This window comes from Halichoerus grypus, chromosome 10 (genome assembly GCF_964656455.1).
Source record: "Halichoerus grypus chromosome 10, mHalGry1.hap1.1, whole genome shotgun sequence".
Lineage (NCBI taxonomy): Eukaryota > Metazoa > Chordata > Mammalia > Carnivora > Phocidae > Halichoerus > Halichoerus grypus.
Genome location: NC_135721.1, coordinates 104,663,065 through 104,676,971, shown reverse-complemented (window position 1 = coordinate 104,676,971; position 13,907 = coordinate 104,663,065). Strand labels below are relative to the sequence as shown.

The 13,907-nt window shown below is 39.8% G+C and overlaps 1 protein-coding gene across 7 annotated transcripts in view; it reads left to right on the top strand.

Moving 5' to 3' along the window:
- PLCB4 (phospholipase C beta 4) overlaps positions 1–13,907 on the top strand; it is a 407,599-nt gene that overhangs the window by 331,561 nt on the left and 62,131 nt on the right. For all 7 annotated transcript variants that reach the window (XM_078056950.1, XM_078056949.1, XM_078056943.1 and 4 more), the window contains 5 exons: positions 289–379; positions 2,561–2,656; positions 7,522–7,622; positions 10,799–10,834; positions 13,148–13,289. In XM_078056950.1, the coding sequence (XP_077913076.1) occupies positions 289–379; positions 2,561–2,656; positions 7,522–7,622; positions 10,799–10,834; positions 13,148–13,289 (466 nt within the window). The remainder of the gene's footprint in view (positions 1–288; positions 380–2,560; positions 2,657–7,521; positions 7,623–10,798; positions 10,835–13,147; positions 13,290–13,907) is intronic.

Below are 13,907 nucleotides of genomic sequence, written 5' to 3'. Positions count from 1 at the left end.
AAGTTGAGCAGGAGCCCTCCCCCAACAGCACCCCAGGTCAGACCCAGCTCCCGCTGGGGAAGGTAGAGTGGCTCTGCATAGCTCTGGGAGACTGTGGATGTCAAGTTTGCAGTCTAAGGCAGAGTTGCATGCAGTAGGCTGATTGGGGTTGGGGAATGAAAACATAAAACTGTGCGGCCTGCCATCTAGTGGATGTTGGGCTGTATAACAGGCCTCCATGCTCACTCTGGGCTGGGAATGAAACTGAAGAAGCACATCATTAATTCAGCCTTTTCTGTTTATCTCTAGCTTGAACCAGGCAGGCCCTTACCATCCCCCAATGACCTCAAAAGAAAAATACTCATCAAAAATAAACGGCTGAAACCTGAGGTTGAAAAAAGTAAGTCAAAGACACACACCAATGATGAAGCATACACTCATTGTGTGTTTGGACAATTCAGCTGTCTAAAATGAAATCTATTTTAAAACCACTGATTTGGGGGAGGAAGGGAGCATGGCAGTGTTGCATATACTTTTCAGAGTGAAGTGGCCACATTGACATTTAAGTGTAGGTTCTTGCAGTTGGAAAAACATATTCATATATTCATAGGATACAGGATTTGGAATGATCCCAAGGCAAAATGAGAAGAAAGTGAAAGAGGAACTATAGAATTTATCAAGATAGAAGGAACCAGTGTTTTATCATTTAGTATGCTTTAAAGTCCTCTTAAAAGCCTTCCCTTTGCAGTTTGCCTTTGTGAGATATACATATCTAGGGGTCCTAGGTGAATGTGTATATGTGTGGAGAGAGAGAAATGATTTTATATTTCCCCTGTATTTTCCCTGGAGATTTTTTTTGAAAATATTTCCTTTCGGCCAATCTCTTAATTCAATGAATTGGTAGCATTAAATATTGATATGATTACATTGTGTTTTTACCCTAGGTATTCTAAGTTTTATTTTTTTGAATTTAAATTCAATTAATTAACGTATAGTGTATTATTAGTTTCAGAGATAGAGTTCAGTGAGGCATCAGTCTTATATGACACCCAGTGCTCATTACATCACTTGCCCTCCTTAATGTCCATCACCCAGTTACCCTATCCCCCACACCTGTCCCCTCCAGCAACCCTCAGTTTGTTTCCTATGATTAAGAGTCTCTTATGGTCGGCCTCCCTCTCTGATTTCGTCTTGTTTTATTTTTCCCTCCCTTCCCCTATACTCCTCTGTTATGTTTCCTAAATTCCACATATCAGTGAGATCGTATGATAATAACGTTTCTCTGACTGATTTCACTTAGCATAATACACTCTAGTTCCATGCACGTCGTTGCAAATGGCAAGATTTCATCTTTTGATGGCTGAGTAGCATTCCATTGTGTGTGTGTGTGTGTGTATATATATATGTGTGTGTATATATATATATACTGCATCTTCTTTATCTAAGTTTTAAATTATAGTAATTATTATTTATTACAGAAGGAATACCATAGGAAAATGAAAACAACAAAGAAAAATATAAGAAAATAATAAAATAGCGCTGAGTTATATATTTTACACATAGATACATGTACTATAGCTACATGTTTAGACATACATTTTTGATAAAACTGGGATCATGTTAAATATACTGATTTTTTTATTATCTTTAATTCAACCAATTGAATATACTTACATTCCTACTACAGTTACTACATACTAACTTTTAATGTATGAAACAGTGCAGAATTTATTATGTGGGATATGCTACCATTTAGCCGGTCCCAAATTGATGGATTTTCATTTTACTGTAAAAACAGTGATAAACCTGTGTCAATGTTCATTTTGTACGTTTGCGCAGCTTCTCCTTGGAATCAGTTGGTGCAATTCAAGTTGGTTGGCCAAAGCATATATACACTTTATATTGTGATGCATCTTGTTATACTGTCTTTCAGAAAAATTGTACCAATTTACACTCTCACCAAAATACAGGAGAATGCCTGTTTCCCAGTCATCTTGTATGTGTGTGTGGCTGACTGGTAGAAGGAAAACGAGACTGTGGTTTTTTGATAGTTATGTTTTTAGTAAGTAGTTTCTTGATATATCATTATCGATAACATGCTTCTATATCTTTTTCCATTTTCAAAATTCTTTCGTGGATCTTACTGATGTATAAGAGCTTTCTATAGAGGATAATAATCTCGGGTCTATCAGTCACAGACATTTTTGTCCTGAAGTTGTGTCAGTCTCCAGTGTGCATGTCTCTTTTCCATCACTTTAATATCATCGGTCTCCAAACCATGGGCTTTTGTCGCCAAGCCTAAATCCTTTTCAGTGACTGAGCCTTCCTCTCAAACTTAGGACCAGAACTTTGGGCATTTCACCCACACTCCCATAGTTCCTTCATCAAGTGTAGACAATGTGACGGTTGCACGTCCCGTGAGAAGTCCAGCCAGCAGGTCCAGGTGAGACAGTGGCCTTAGGAACATAGCCATGAGGAGCTTAGACAATACATTCCCTTCTCAGTGTTGATCTTAGGACTCTGGCTTTGCAAGTCATCTAGCATCTGTCACCATCTCCTTCCTGTTTGTTTTGAATAACAGAACAGCTCGAGGCTTTGAAAAGCATGATGGAAGCTGGAGAATCTGCCGCCCCAGTTAGCATCCTCGAGGATGATAATGAAGAGGAGATAGAAAGTGGTGAGTTGGTTTTCTTTTAATTTATGTGTCACAAAAATACTTTTTTAAAAAAGTTTATTTTTAAGTACTCTCTACACCCAGTGTGGGGCTCAAACCCATGACCCCGAGATCAAGAGTCGCATGCTCTCCAACTGAGCCAGCCAGGCGCCCCACAAAAATATTTCTTAAAATAAGAAAAACATGAATTTGTCTCCATGGACTCTTTTATATAATGTGATGGCTTAATTCTTATTAGTCAAGTGTGTATTCATGCACCAAGCTTTAATCTTTTGGTATTTTTCCAAATGTTCCTTCCAGTTTACCTGGGCACTAGATTTTTGTGGCTTAATCATCTCCCTTCCTGTTGTGCATTCAGCTGCTCAGCAGAAATTCACAGCCAGAGAATCCTTGCTGTAGAAGGCAAGGGGTTGGAATAAAAAGAACATTTTGCAATCCCTTCCTATAAACAAAAGCATAAACTTCAAGGTTGTTAATGATGATAGTACTAAGGCAAGTTACAAGGAAAGGAACATGAGTAGGGACCCTCAGGTAAATGATGGGTTTGTGTGCACACACGAAATGAACTGGAAATTCAAAGCCAGTGTTAAAATTTCAAGTTAAAATTCTTTCAAATAACCAGCTCACCAGAGTTATCAATATAGGTAGGTAATTTTAGCAAAGGTAGCCTTGCTTAAAATATTTGAATATTTGCTACTAGCTTCTATTTTACTTGGGCCATATAGCCACAGCCATAATATTTGGTTTTAAATGGGTCTTTTGAAAGGTTTGGAATGTTTTAGAAAACTATTTCTCCACTATGTGGTATGAAAATTGATTAGCAAAATGACTTGGCTTTACATTGTGTGTCTACTGGTTGGACAGTGCCTTGGATTTATGTAGTGGTTTGGGGCTAAATAATGTAGAAACACTAGCAGAAACTCTCTTCACTTATTATATGAACATCTGAAATATACGAGTAGACTTTAGGAAAGTTTGATACTATAGGTGAAAACCTGAAAGCTACGAGAATTAACTAATCTCAATAATAAAAATGGCTTAATAAAGATGGCTCACTATGGAACAGACTTCACCATGATGGTGTGTGTTGCATGTCCAAACCAGGGGTTCAATTCCACTCCCAGAGAACAGGCATACTGACTTACTTTCATAGGTTGTATATGGCAGGGAGTGTCTAGGAGGGCGAAGATACCTGGAGTTATTTAATTGGTGACTGTTACAATGATCTATTACTGTGTAACCACCCCAAAATCTAGAGGCTTAAAAAAACACTTTATTACTTTCTCTCATAGTTCTGTGGGGGCATCTGGACTCCCACTGGTGCTTCTCCCTCAAGTTTCTCATGCATTTGCAGGCAGATGACATCCAGAGCTAGAGTCATCTGAAGGTTCAGTCGGGCCGGTTGTCCCAGATGGCCCACTCCTGTGGCTGGCAGTTGCTGTGGGGAGCTCAGCAGGGTCTGAGGACCAGAGCACCTCCATGTGTCCTGTCCATGTGGTTTGGGCTTCTCACAGCATGGTGGCCAAGTTTCTAGATGGAGCAACCTGAGAGCCAGTGTTCCAAGAGGCAGAATGCGGAAGCTGCTAAACTACTTTAAGAACTATGCCCAGAACTGGCCCATCATCATTGCCTGTATATTTTGTTCATCAAAGCAAAATTAAGGCCCGCCCAGGTTCGAGGGGGTGGGTGAGTAGCAAGATCACATTCTAGAAGAGCATGTAGGAGAGCAGATATTGGAGCTGTCTTTGGAAAATGCTGTCAACCACGTTGCCTATTATTTCACTTTTTTTTTTTTTTTTTGCAAATAATAAACCTAAACACGATTTAAGAATAAAATACTGAAAGGAATATTATTTGAAAAGGTCAATAAAATACTTCAAAAATTTGAAAAGATGAATATTATAACATTTTAGACATTATTAGATCCTACAATCCAGTAAAACAAACTGCAGAATACTGGACTGAATTAACAAGGGAAATAATAATATGAATAGCAACCACCATTGTTGTACTAACTGTGAACGAAGCAGTTTGCATCACCGCCTTATCTTTATATGGTCCAATGAAATAGGTATCATTACACTCATTTTTCAGATAAGGAAGTTGAAGCTTAGAGAGGTAAACATAGTCTGCACCTGACCCCACAGCTGGTGAACAATGGCACTAAGATTCAATCCCAGAGTTGCCTGACTCCAGGTTCAAGACCTTTTTTACCTTACAATACTGCCCTTCTAATATACAGGAATATGAAGGGAACACAAATACACAAAATTGTTAACATTTTTTTTTAGAGAAAAAAATGTAACTGATGATAGTCAAAGATGTGAAATTTCTTGAACACACACTAACCAAAGATGAGGGTCAGTGTGATTCCACTTATCATCCTTAAGGGTACTTCCCACCTTTTATGCATATGTTCATTATTCCTACAAAATATTTGGCTCTGATGGCTCCCATGTTGTTCAGTGTGAACAGAAATAATCATGTAGGATAGCATACATGTAGAAAATTAGCTGAGAGGACAAAATCATCCACTTGAATTTCTGTTTAAGTGTATACAGGTTTCTGCTTTACCAGTTATATATTCTTAGGTTCCCTCAGTGATGCCTGGCTTAATTCTGGTCAACCAGTTGGCTATAATTACCCCAGTGTCACAGTACGATCCTACTATACATGAATGACTAGAGTCTCTAAATACTTCAACACAGCAGGCAAGAGGAAACCAAGCATAGCTCGAAAGGGTACCCTGCCTGGAGGCTGTAGGAAATAGAAAAGGCCCTTAGTCAATGAAAGCATGTGCCCATTCATTAGGCAGGATTTAGATTCAGAAGGACACGTGGCTTCCAGGACTGTAGTGACAAGCAGTGGGGAATGCCAAAACTGTGGTTGTGGGTATGTCTGTGCATCCTTGCACAATCAAGGGATGGCAACATTCATTCATACAACTCTTTTTCTTTTTAAAAGATTATTTATTTATTTGAGAGAGAGCACACATGCGAGAGAGAGAGAGGTGGGGGAGCAGAGGGAGAGGGACAAGCAGACTCCATGCTGAGTGTGGACCCCGATGCAGGGCTCGATCTCAGGACCCCGAGATCAAGACCTGAGCCAAAACCAAGAGTCAGACACTTAACCAACTAAGCCACCCAGGCACCCCTTTTCATACAACTTTTTTAAAGTCAAGTCTCTACCACTTGTATGGGACACATTCCTTGACTTCAAGTAGTTTATATCTGGCTGGCCAGGTTAGACTTAGAGATATATGAACTGGAAATTTACTAATAATGTTGGGAAGTTTCAAAATCTTGGTTACAGACTGTAGGTCATAGAAATCCAGCGGTCATAGAAACTCAGTGTCATGTTAAGAGCACTGTGCTAAGAATCCAGAGAAATCTAGGTCCATATCTTACTCTGTGACCTTGGATTTGTAAGTCATATCTCTGAATCTATTTCCTCATCTATAAAGTGGACACACTGGACTAGGTTTTTTAAAGACCTATTCCAGCTCCTTAAATCCTTTTTTTCCTGCCAAAGGCCTATATGACCTACTTTTTTTTTCTCTTTGTAATCATCTACCTCCACTCATCCATCCATCAAAATACCAGTTTCAAAACAGGAGGGTGTCTGTCTGTCTTGCCTCACTTTTTTTCCATGTCTGGAATAACACTTTGCAAAAAACAATCCCTCAAGAAATTCCAAATCTAAGACACCATCAGTTGAAAGACACCATTATTTTATAATGACTAGGAAAGAAAATGCTTCCAAGTAATTGTAAAATAGCATCGATTAAAAGAGCACGTTACAACATCAGAAATACTACTATGTGAAAAAAATGCATCTTAGAACTGATGAAATAGTTTTTTTATCATAAAAAAAATTTTCAATTCTTACAGGTCTACTTCCCACTCTCAGGAGTCCATACTCAGAAATTATTTCACTGTTTTTTCCAGTAGGGATCACTCATGCCCTGTGTTGTGACAGTGTGAATTTGTGTTGGCCTTGTCCTGAGGCCTGTGAGTTTCTCCTGCTCTTGACAAGTTTTTAGGCAAATCCTAACCTGGGAGCTTTTTGCAGAGTGGGGATCATGGGAATCCAGATCTCACACCAGCATGTGGGTGATTCTTTGTCCACTGACAGCCCTGGGATGATACCAGCCTCAGGAAGATCCAGAGTTCTTGTCACTTTCTGGACTGGTGGACTGAGTCCTCCTGTGCCTCCTTTCACAGCCTGGGCCATGCTCCTGGGGCATCAGCTTTATTTAGCACTCACTTCCAGCCTCCCAGTTAGCATGAGCCCTAGGAATGATTCTTGTGTCTCTGAAACCCAAGCCAGGGTTGACAGGTGGTTTACAGGTGCAGTCCAGTCCTCCCAAGCTCCTTCTCTCTTATGTCACACCACTCCCGGCCACATGTCACTATGCCCGCGATATTCAAATACATATTTAATCTCTTTTTTAAAATTATCAAGTGTATTTTCCTTTTCTCGTATCTTCCTTGTGTTTTCCCTAAGTCCCAGGGAAGCTCAAAACACCCTGTGTAAGTCACAGATATTCCTGAGTGCTTGAGGCTTTAATTTTTACAGTTAGTGTACTGGGATGGAAATCATCACTCACTTAAGAAGAATGCATTAAGCAACACGCATGTCAAACATCATGCTAGATGCGAGAGAAATAACAGCTAACAAGATGTGCTCCTTGGTCTTGAGAGCTAGTGAGAGTTTTACTTGAAAAAGTTTGCCTATTTAAATGTTCCCATCTTCATGTAGCTTCCTTGCCTTCTGAAGGAGTTTATGCTCCACCCAAGGTTCTGAAGAAAATCTGACTAATGGGCAGTAATTTGGCTTCATGGATTTTCCTTTTGTCTTTCACACAGCTGACCAAGAGGAGGAAGCTCACCCTGAATACAAATTTGGAAATGAACTTTCTGCTGATGACCTGGGTCACAAGGAGGCTGTTGCAAATAGTGTCAAGAAGGTCAGAGTCTCGGTGTCCCTTTTTTTCATGATTGTCAAGAAGTAGTAGCTAATAGTTATGAATTTTAAAAATGTGACAACCACAAGAAAATAAAGTAACCTATAATTCCCCTTCTATGTTGGGTGACCAGAATCAGTATCTTAATGCAAGCTATGCACAATAATAAGTTAGAAAGGACATTTGAATTGCTCATTAGCCATGCCCAGTGTTGACCACCACCTATTTGTCCAGTATCCTTTAAGTAATATCATCTATTGCATTATTATAGGTGAATATGAGATTACAACAGCAACCTGGGGACAGAGGTTAGCCTGTTGACCCACCCGATTATCCCAAGCAAGTCCTCATTAGAAAACCAGTCCCACCAGTTAGATATCTCCTCTCCCTCCTAATGTAGAATAAACATGAAAGTTTTTCCATCCATCCAACTGTTTAGCCAAGAAAAATGGCCATTATGTACCTACTGTGTGTAAGGCATAGTCTAGGCCATAGCAACCCCAAAAAGATCAAAACAGGCTTAGTTTCTGCTCTCATGGAGCTTATAGTCTGATGGGAGTTTATTGGAAGGGAGTAGGAAACAGACAATAAACCATCAACTATATAATTACAATTTGTGAAAGTGCTAGTATGAAACTAAAAACTAGTGCTAAAATGGAGAATCACGAGGTTGAGGGAATAAGGACACCAGAACCCCAAAGGTAAAGAAGAACCAGCCATGCACAGAAGTAGAGGAAGGGCCCAGCTATGAGATAACAGCAACAGAGACACTGAACAGAGTGGGCTGAGTGAGGGGCAGAGGGAAACAAGATGAGATTGTACAGGCAGGTAGGAACTAGATGATATGGGATTTGGGAAGCTACTATGAGAAACTCAAATGTTAATTCAAGTGGAATCTGAAGCCACTGAAAATGTTTATAAAGAAGGGAGCAATGCAGCCTGATAGGAGTTTTTAAAAACCACTACATGTGACCGTATGGAGACTGTTAGAAGGGAGCAAGAGTGGACGTGGGAAAAGCAGTTAGGCCAGACTGTTCCACTTAGCCAGACCCCCAAGGCTTAAACCGGACAGTAGAAACAGGACTGAGTGGGTTCAAGGTCTACTGAGGAAACAAAAATGATCCAACTTGCTGATGGACTGAAGGTGGGCAAGTGAGCAGGAAAGAGAAAAATGAGATGACTCTCTGGGTCTGAGTCTGAGGAGCTGGGTGGACAGTGGGGAAGACTGGAAGAGAAAGAACTCAGTGTCTCAAGTGGGACAGGATCTTTGATGCCAGTGAGATACTCCAGGGGCAGGCCGCCTAGGCACCTGTAGCCTTGACCCATGACGCTGCTTTTATTTCCTACCTGTGTGACCTCAGGTAAGTCACTGAAGCTCCCAGTGCCTGGGTTTTCTCAGCTGCAAAATGAAGATGATAATACCTATCCCATTGGTCCGTTGTGAAGAGTCGTTGGGTCTAGAATATGTAAAGAGCTTCCTATGGTGCCTAGCACATGGTCGTTCCCATTAAGGCATTCATTATTGCTGCTCTGTTATCATTTTCATCTTCACCATTGTTGTGAGCATCATCATCACTTGTATCTAGAATTAGAGGAGAGGTGGGGCTGGAGATATAAACTGGGAGTTCAGGAGATGGGATTTAAAGCCATCGAAATAAGTGAGATGATCCATGGGTAGAGGCAGAGAAGGCAGGCCAGAAAAGAAGAGCAAGGTATGGCCCAAGAGGTAGGAGGGAAATAGATGAAGGAAGATCAAGGAAGCCAAGAAACCAGGGGGAAGATGAAAAGAAAGGTGGTTTTTTTTTTTTTTTTTTTTCCCTGCAGCTTAATTGAAATATAATTGACACATAACATTGTGTAAGTTGAAAACGTATAGGTGATGATTTGATAGATTATGAAATGATTATTTCAGTAAGGTTAATGAACATATCCATTGCCTCATAATTACCTCTGTGTGTGTGTGTGTGTGTGTGTGTGTGTGGTGAGAACATTTAAGATCTGTTCTCTGAGTAACTTTCAAGTATACAGTAAAATGTTGTTAACTATAGACACCATGCTATTTCTTAGATCCCCGGAATGTACTACTCTTAATAACTAGATGTTTGTCCCCTTTGACCAACACCTCCCCATTTCTTCCACCTCCTGGCCCCTGGCAAAGTGGTTGGTTTTTGACCACTGTTGATAATCTCACTAAGAAGACTCAAGAGTGTCCATTGCTGGCAACATGGAGGTCATTCGTAACCTTGAAAAGAGAAGTTTCAATGGTATGGTGGGGGCCACTGAAACAGACAGATGTGAATGAGTAGAGACTATACTTTTGAGAAGTTTTGCTATAAAGGGAAGCAAGGTATAGGCTGGTAGCCATAGCAATCTGAGGAGTCAAGGGAGTGTTATTTTTAGAATGAATGAATCTGGAGTGTGTTTGCAAACTTTTGGAAATGGTGCCGTAGAGAGGGAGAGATGAGTCTTGCAAGACAGAGAAGAGATAACTGCCTGTGAGTTCCTGGAGAAGGTCAGAGTGGATGGTATCCATGGTGATGTGAGGGTGTGGTCTTTGATGGGTGCAGGGATTCTTAGTCATTGAAGACAGTGGATGAAGATGCCAGGAGGTGCATGCATTTGGTAGTAGCTGAAAATTGGAGAGTGTTTGAAAAGCAAAGCCTAAGGAACACTTAGATTACGCCCTCCCTCTTCTGATAGAGAGTACTGCCACTATTTGGAGACTTTTGGATGCCTACTAAGACTCAGTGCCTACCTCGATGCTACCTTACCACATAAAGACTTTATCAGTACCCACACATGAGTGTTGAATCAAGTAACCATTCATGCTTGCCTGCCCTTTTCAGATCAGGAGAGGTGGCCACATCAAATTATTTTCCAAGCCCCATGATGAAATAATTAAACTACTGTAAGGAAACATCTAAATAGGAAAGACTATCAACAAAGGAGGGGAGATAGTATTAAGATTTATTTTTCTGGTGTGTAAGTCAGGCTGTTGTATCTTTCCAGTACTTATTTTGTTGATGGCTTTATGTCATCAATAATTTTCCACCTTCACAAATAAATAGAATAACAAGCTTACATATATTTATTTAAATATTTATATATATATATGGCTAGTAAAATTGGGATTTTGCCCTTTAGAGAAGTAAACAAATTATTATCTTCCTCTAATTTAGGCTTCGGATGACCTTGAACATGAAATCAACAAAAAGGTAAGAAAATCATTACCTGGTGCAATTTGCTTTCATTACAAAATACCATATGTGCCCCTCTAATATTGAACAGTTTGTATTAAATGATGTTACCTCTGTCTCCCCCTCCCACTCACCCCATGGAATGTCAGGCTTACTGTTTATCATATTCACATGCTTAATGCATCTAACTACAAGAGTCTTCGAAAGAAAGAATTATTCACAGTGATGAAGTGATTAAATCCTGATAAAAATCACAAAACTAGGGCAGGTGAATAAGATGGTTTTCCTTAAAAAAGTGTTCAGTGCAGTCAGGCCCTTAGTTGGCATTAGAGATTTCATTCCTATAATAGGAGTGCGTAATCATTAACACATTGAATTTGAAAATAAAAATGACCTAATAGGTCATCAGATGTTCCAGCATACTAGAAAGGTGGTCTTGTTTCCGACTACACTGGCATTTTAAAAGATCATTAGTTAATTTCACACTGCAGGCATTCTAGGACTTTTATTTGCTGTTCTTAGATATTGACTTTATTATAAGTTGAGTTAAATTTTTAATTTCTTTTGTCCTCTTTGACATTCTTCATGATACCCCAATGGTTTTATTGAGTAAATGCAAATGGTTTATCATGGTGTTGAGACTGGTGGCCGTCGCAGGCAGAAATTTGCCTTGTAATTTGACTCCCATTCTTCAGAGCTTCAGAACATCATGTCTGGCTGTCTGTGGGGCCCTGTCTTATTTGGAATGAGATCCTATCTTCTTACTGTCTAAATAGTGAGTTTGGAATAGTTATGGATAAGTCTGATCTCAATCCCTCCCATGATGTTCATGAACTGCTCTTCTAGAGTTTCAGGAGCTATTGAGGTCAACAAAGCAGAAGTTGGTGTTTGGTCACTGCTATGTATTAGCTAAGTAGCTGTGACCGAATTGCTTTAATCCTCAAGGCCCCAGTCTTCTCACATGGTCAGTGGGTGGGACTCTAATCCTTACTCCACATGATTACTAGCAGTAATGAAGTTGTGCATGCAGGAATTCAGCCCAGTGCCTAGCACATGGTCCTGGTGTTACTTACTATCATTAAATACCCAAGAAAGCAGTCAGACATGGCCTCTGCCCTTGTTTAGGTGGACGGGACATAAAAAGAAATGACTAAAAATAAAAACAAGTTACATTATTTGATTATTTATTTCAGGTTTTTATTGGTGAAATCAGTTTGAGGATTTAGAATGTTCACATTGTTAAATCATCGGATAAGACAGCCTGACCATTTTTTTTAAACTAGTCCATTCCTATAAATAGTCCATAGGAATGGACTAAGTGGTTCATCCACCTGTGTCAGTCTATGCAGGAAAGTGGCACAAAGTGGAAAAACAACTTCAGTGTGTATCAGAATCCCCTGGAGGGCCTGTTAAAACATACATTCTTAGACCTCATCCTCCGAGTTTTCCGATGAAGTAAGTCTTCATTGGGTTTTCAAAGTTAGCTCTCAACAAAATGTGGATCATTTTTGAAAGTATTATTTTTGTTGTTTATTTCGTTCCGATTTACCAAGAAATAAACCAAAATAATTTGCCTCTATGTAAAATAATGCAATTTTGACATGTCCTCTGTAGTGGGTTATCAGATTATTTTCAGAATAAGCTTTTTTAAAAAGTACCATAAACTACTTATGTATGTGGCTTAAATTCTAGACCGGTGTTAAGCAAAGTATGGTCCCCAGACCAGCCACATCATTAGCACTTAGGAGCTGGATGAAAGGAAATACTTGGGCCTCCCCCCACACTCACTTCATCGGAAACTCTGAGGATGAGGTCCAGGAATGTATGTTTTAACAAGCCCTCCAGGGGATTCTGATACACTCTGAAGTTGTTTTTCCATTTTGTGCCACAATTTATGAAATTACAAATGATAATACTTGCTATACATTTCCATAGATTGCTGTGAACCTCAGTATACTTTCTTGACTATTTTAAAGTCCTTTGGCAATCTTAAAAAATGTAAGAGAAGGCTTATATTTTGTTATTATCTCCTTTTATATTATTAGTGGCTATGATAGACATGAACTTTTTTTTTTTTTTTTAAGTAGGCTCCGTGCACAATTTGTGGCTCGAACTTATGACCCTGAGATCAAGAGTCTCTTGCTCTACTACCTGAGCCAGGCAGGCACCTCTAGACAGGAACTTTTAAAATTATCCTGTAGCAAAATTGAGGAAGAAAAGGTCTTTATCTTTCAATCTTTGTGTGCACATCATCTTTAGTGAGGATGTCTGTAGCATGTACCTGTCCCACTGAAGTCCTCAACACGCATATTCCTTTCATTGTGTTTGTAGGGCCTGGTTACTGTGGAAGATGAACAGGCATGGATGGCATCTTATAAATATGTAGGTGCTACCACTAATATCCATCCATATTTGTCTACAATGATCAACTATGCACAGCCCGTAAAGTTCCAAGGTTTCCATGTGGCTGAAGGTAACACCAAAGGTTAAATTCCATTGCCTTTTTTTTGTCTGCTTCTCTTTTATTATGCTGATGAGCTGTGATCTGACTTGTCCCCATTTTTCTTTTCTGGGCACGGGCCCTGTTCCATCTCACCCTGTTTTGCATCACAGACTATGCATGTAGCCTCGTGTGTCCTTGGCATGCAGAGACATTGCCTTGTCGTTCCCTATAACATCCACAGGGTGGCTCTGAAAGACTGGATTTCTTAGCACTAGGGGAGCTTAGTATCGCTTCTTGCATTCGATGTATTTTCGTAAGACCCCTTTTAATCAAAAGCGACCTCCAAAAATGGGTACGGTATTTTTAAACTTTCATAATCATTTTTTGGGCTGGAGAAGCCACCATCGGTCATCATATATACATATCTCAGGGGTGGCTGTGTGGGACATATATACATAATTTGTTTAATGACTCCAAATTTAATCCATCACTATTTAAGTCAGCTGTCTCTATCCACAGGACGTTAATGAAAGTAGGAGCTGCTAATATGATAACAGAACATCGGCCTCCAAAGCCTCATGATTTGGGATGTAATTATATTTATTGCTTGTCTTTCCACAAGGTTGGATGGGAGCGTTGCTGAGTGCA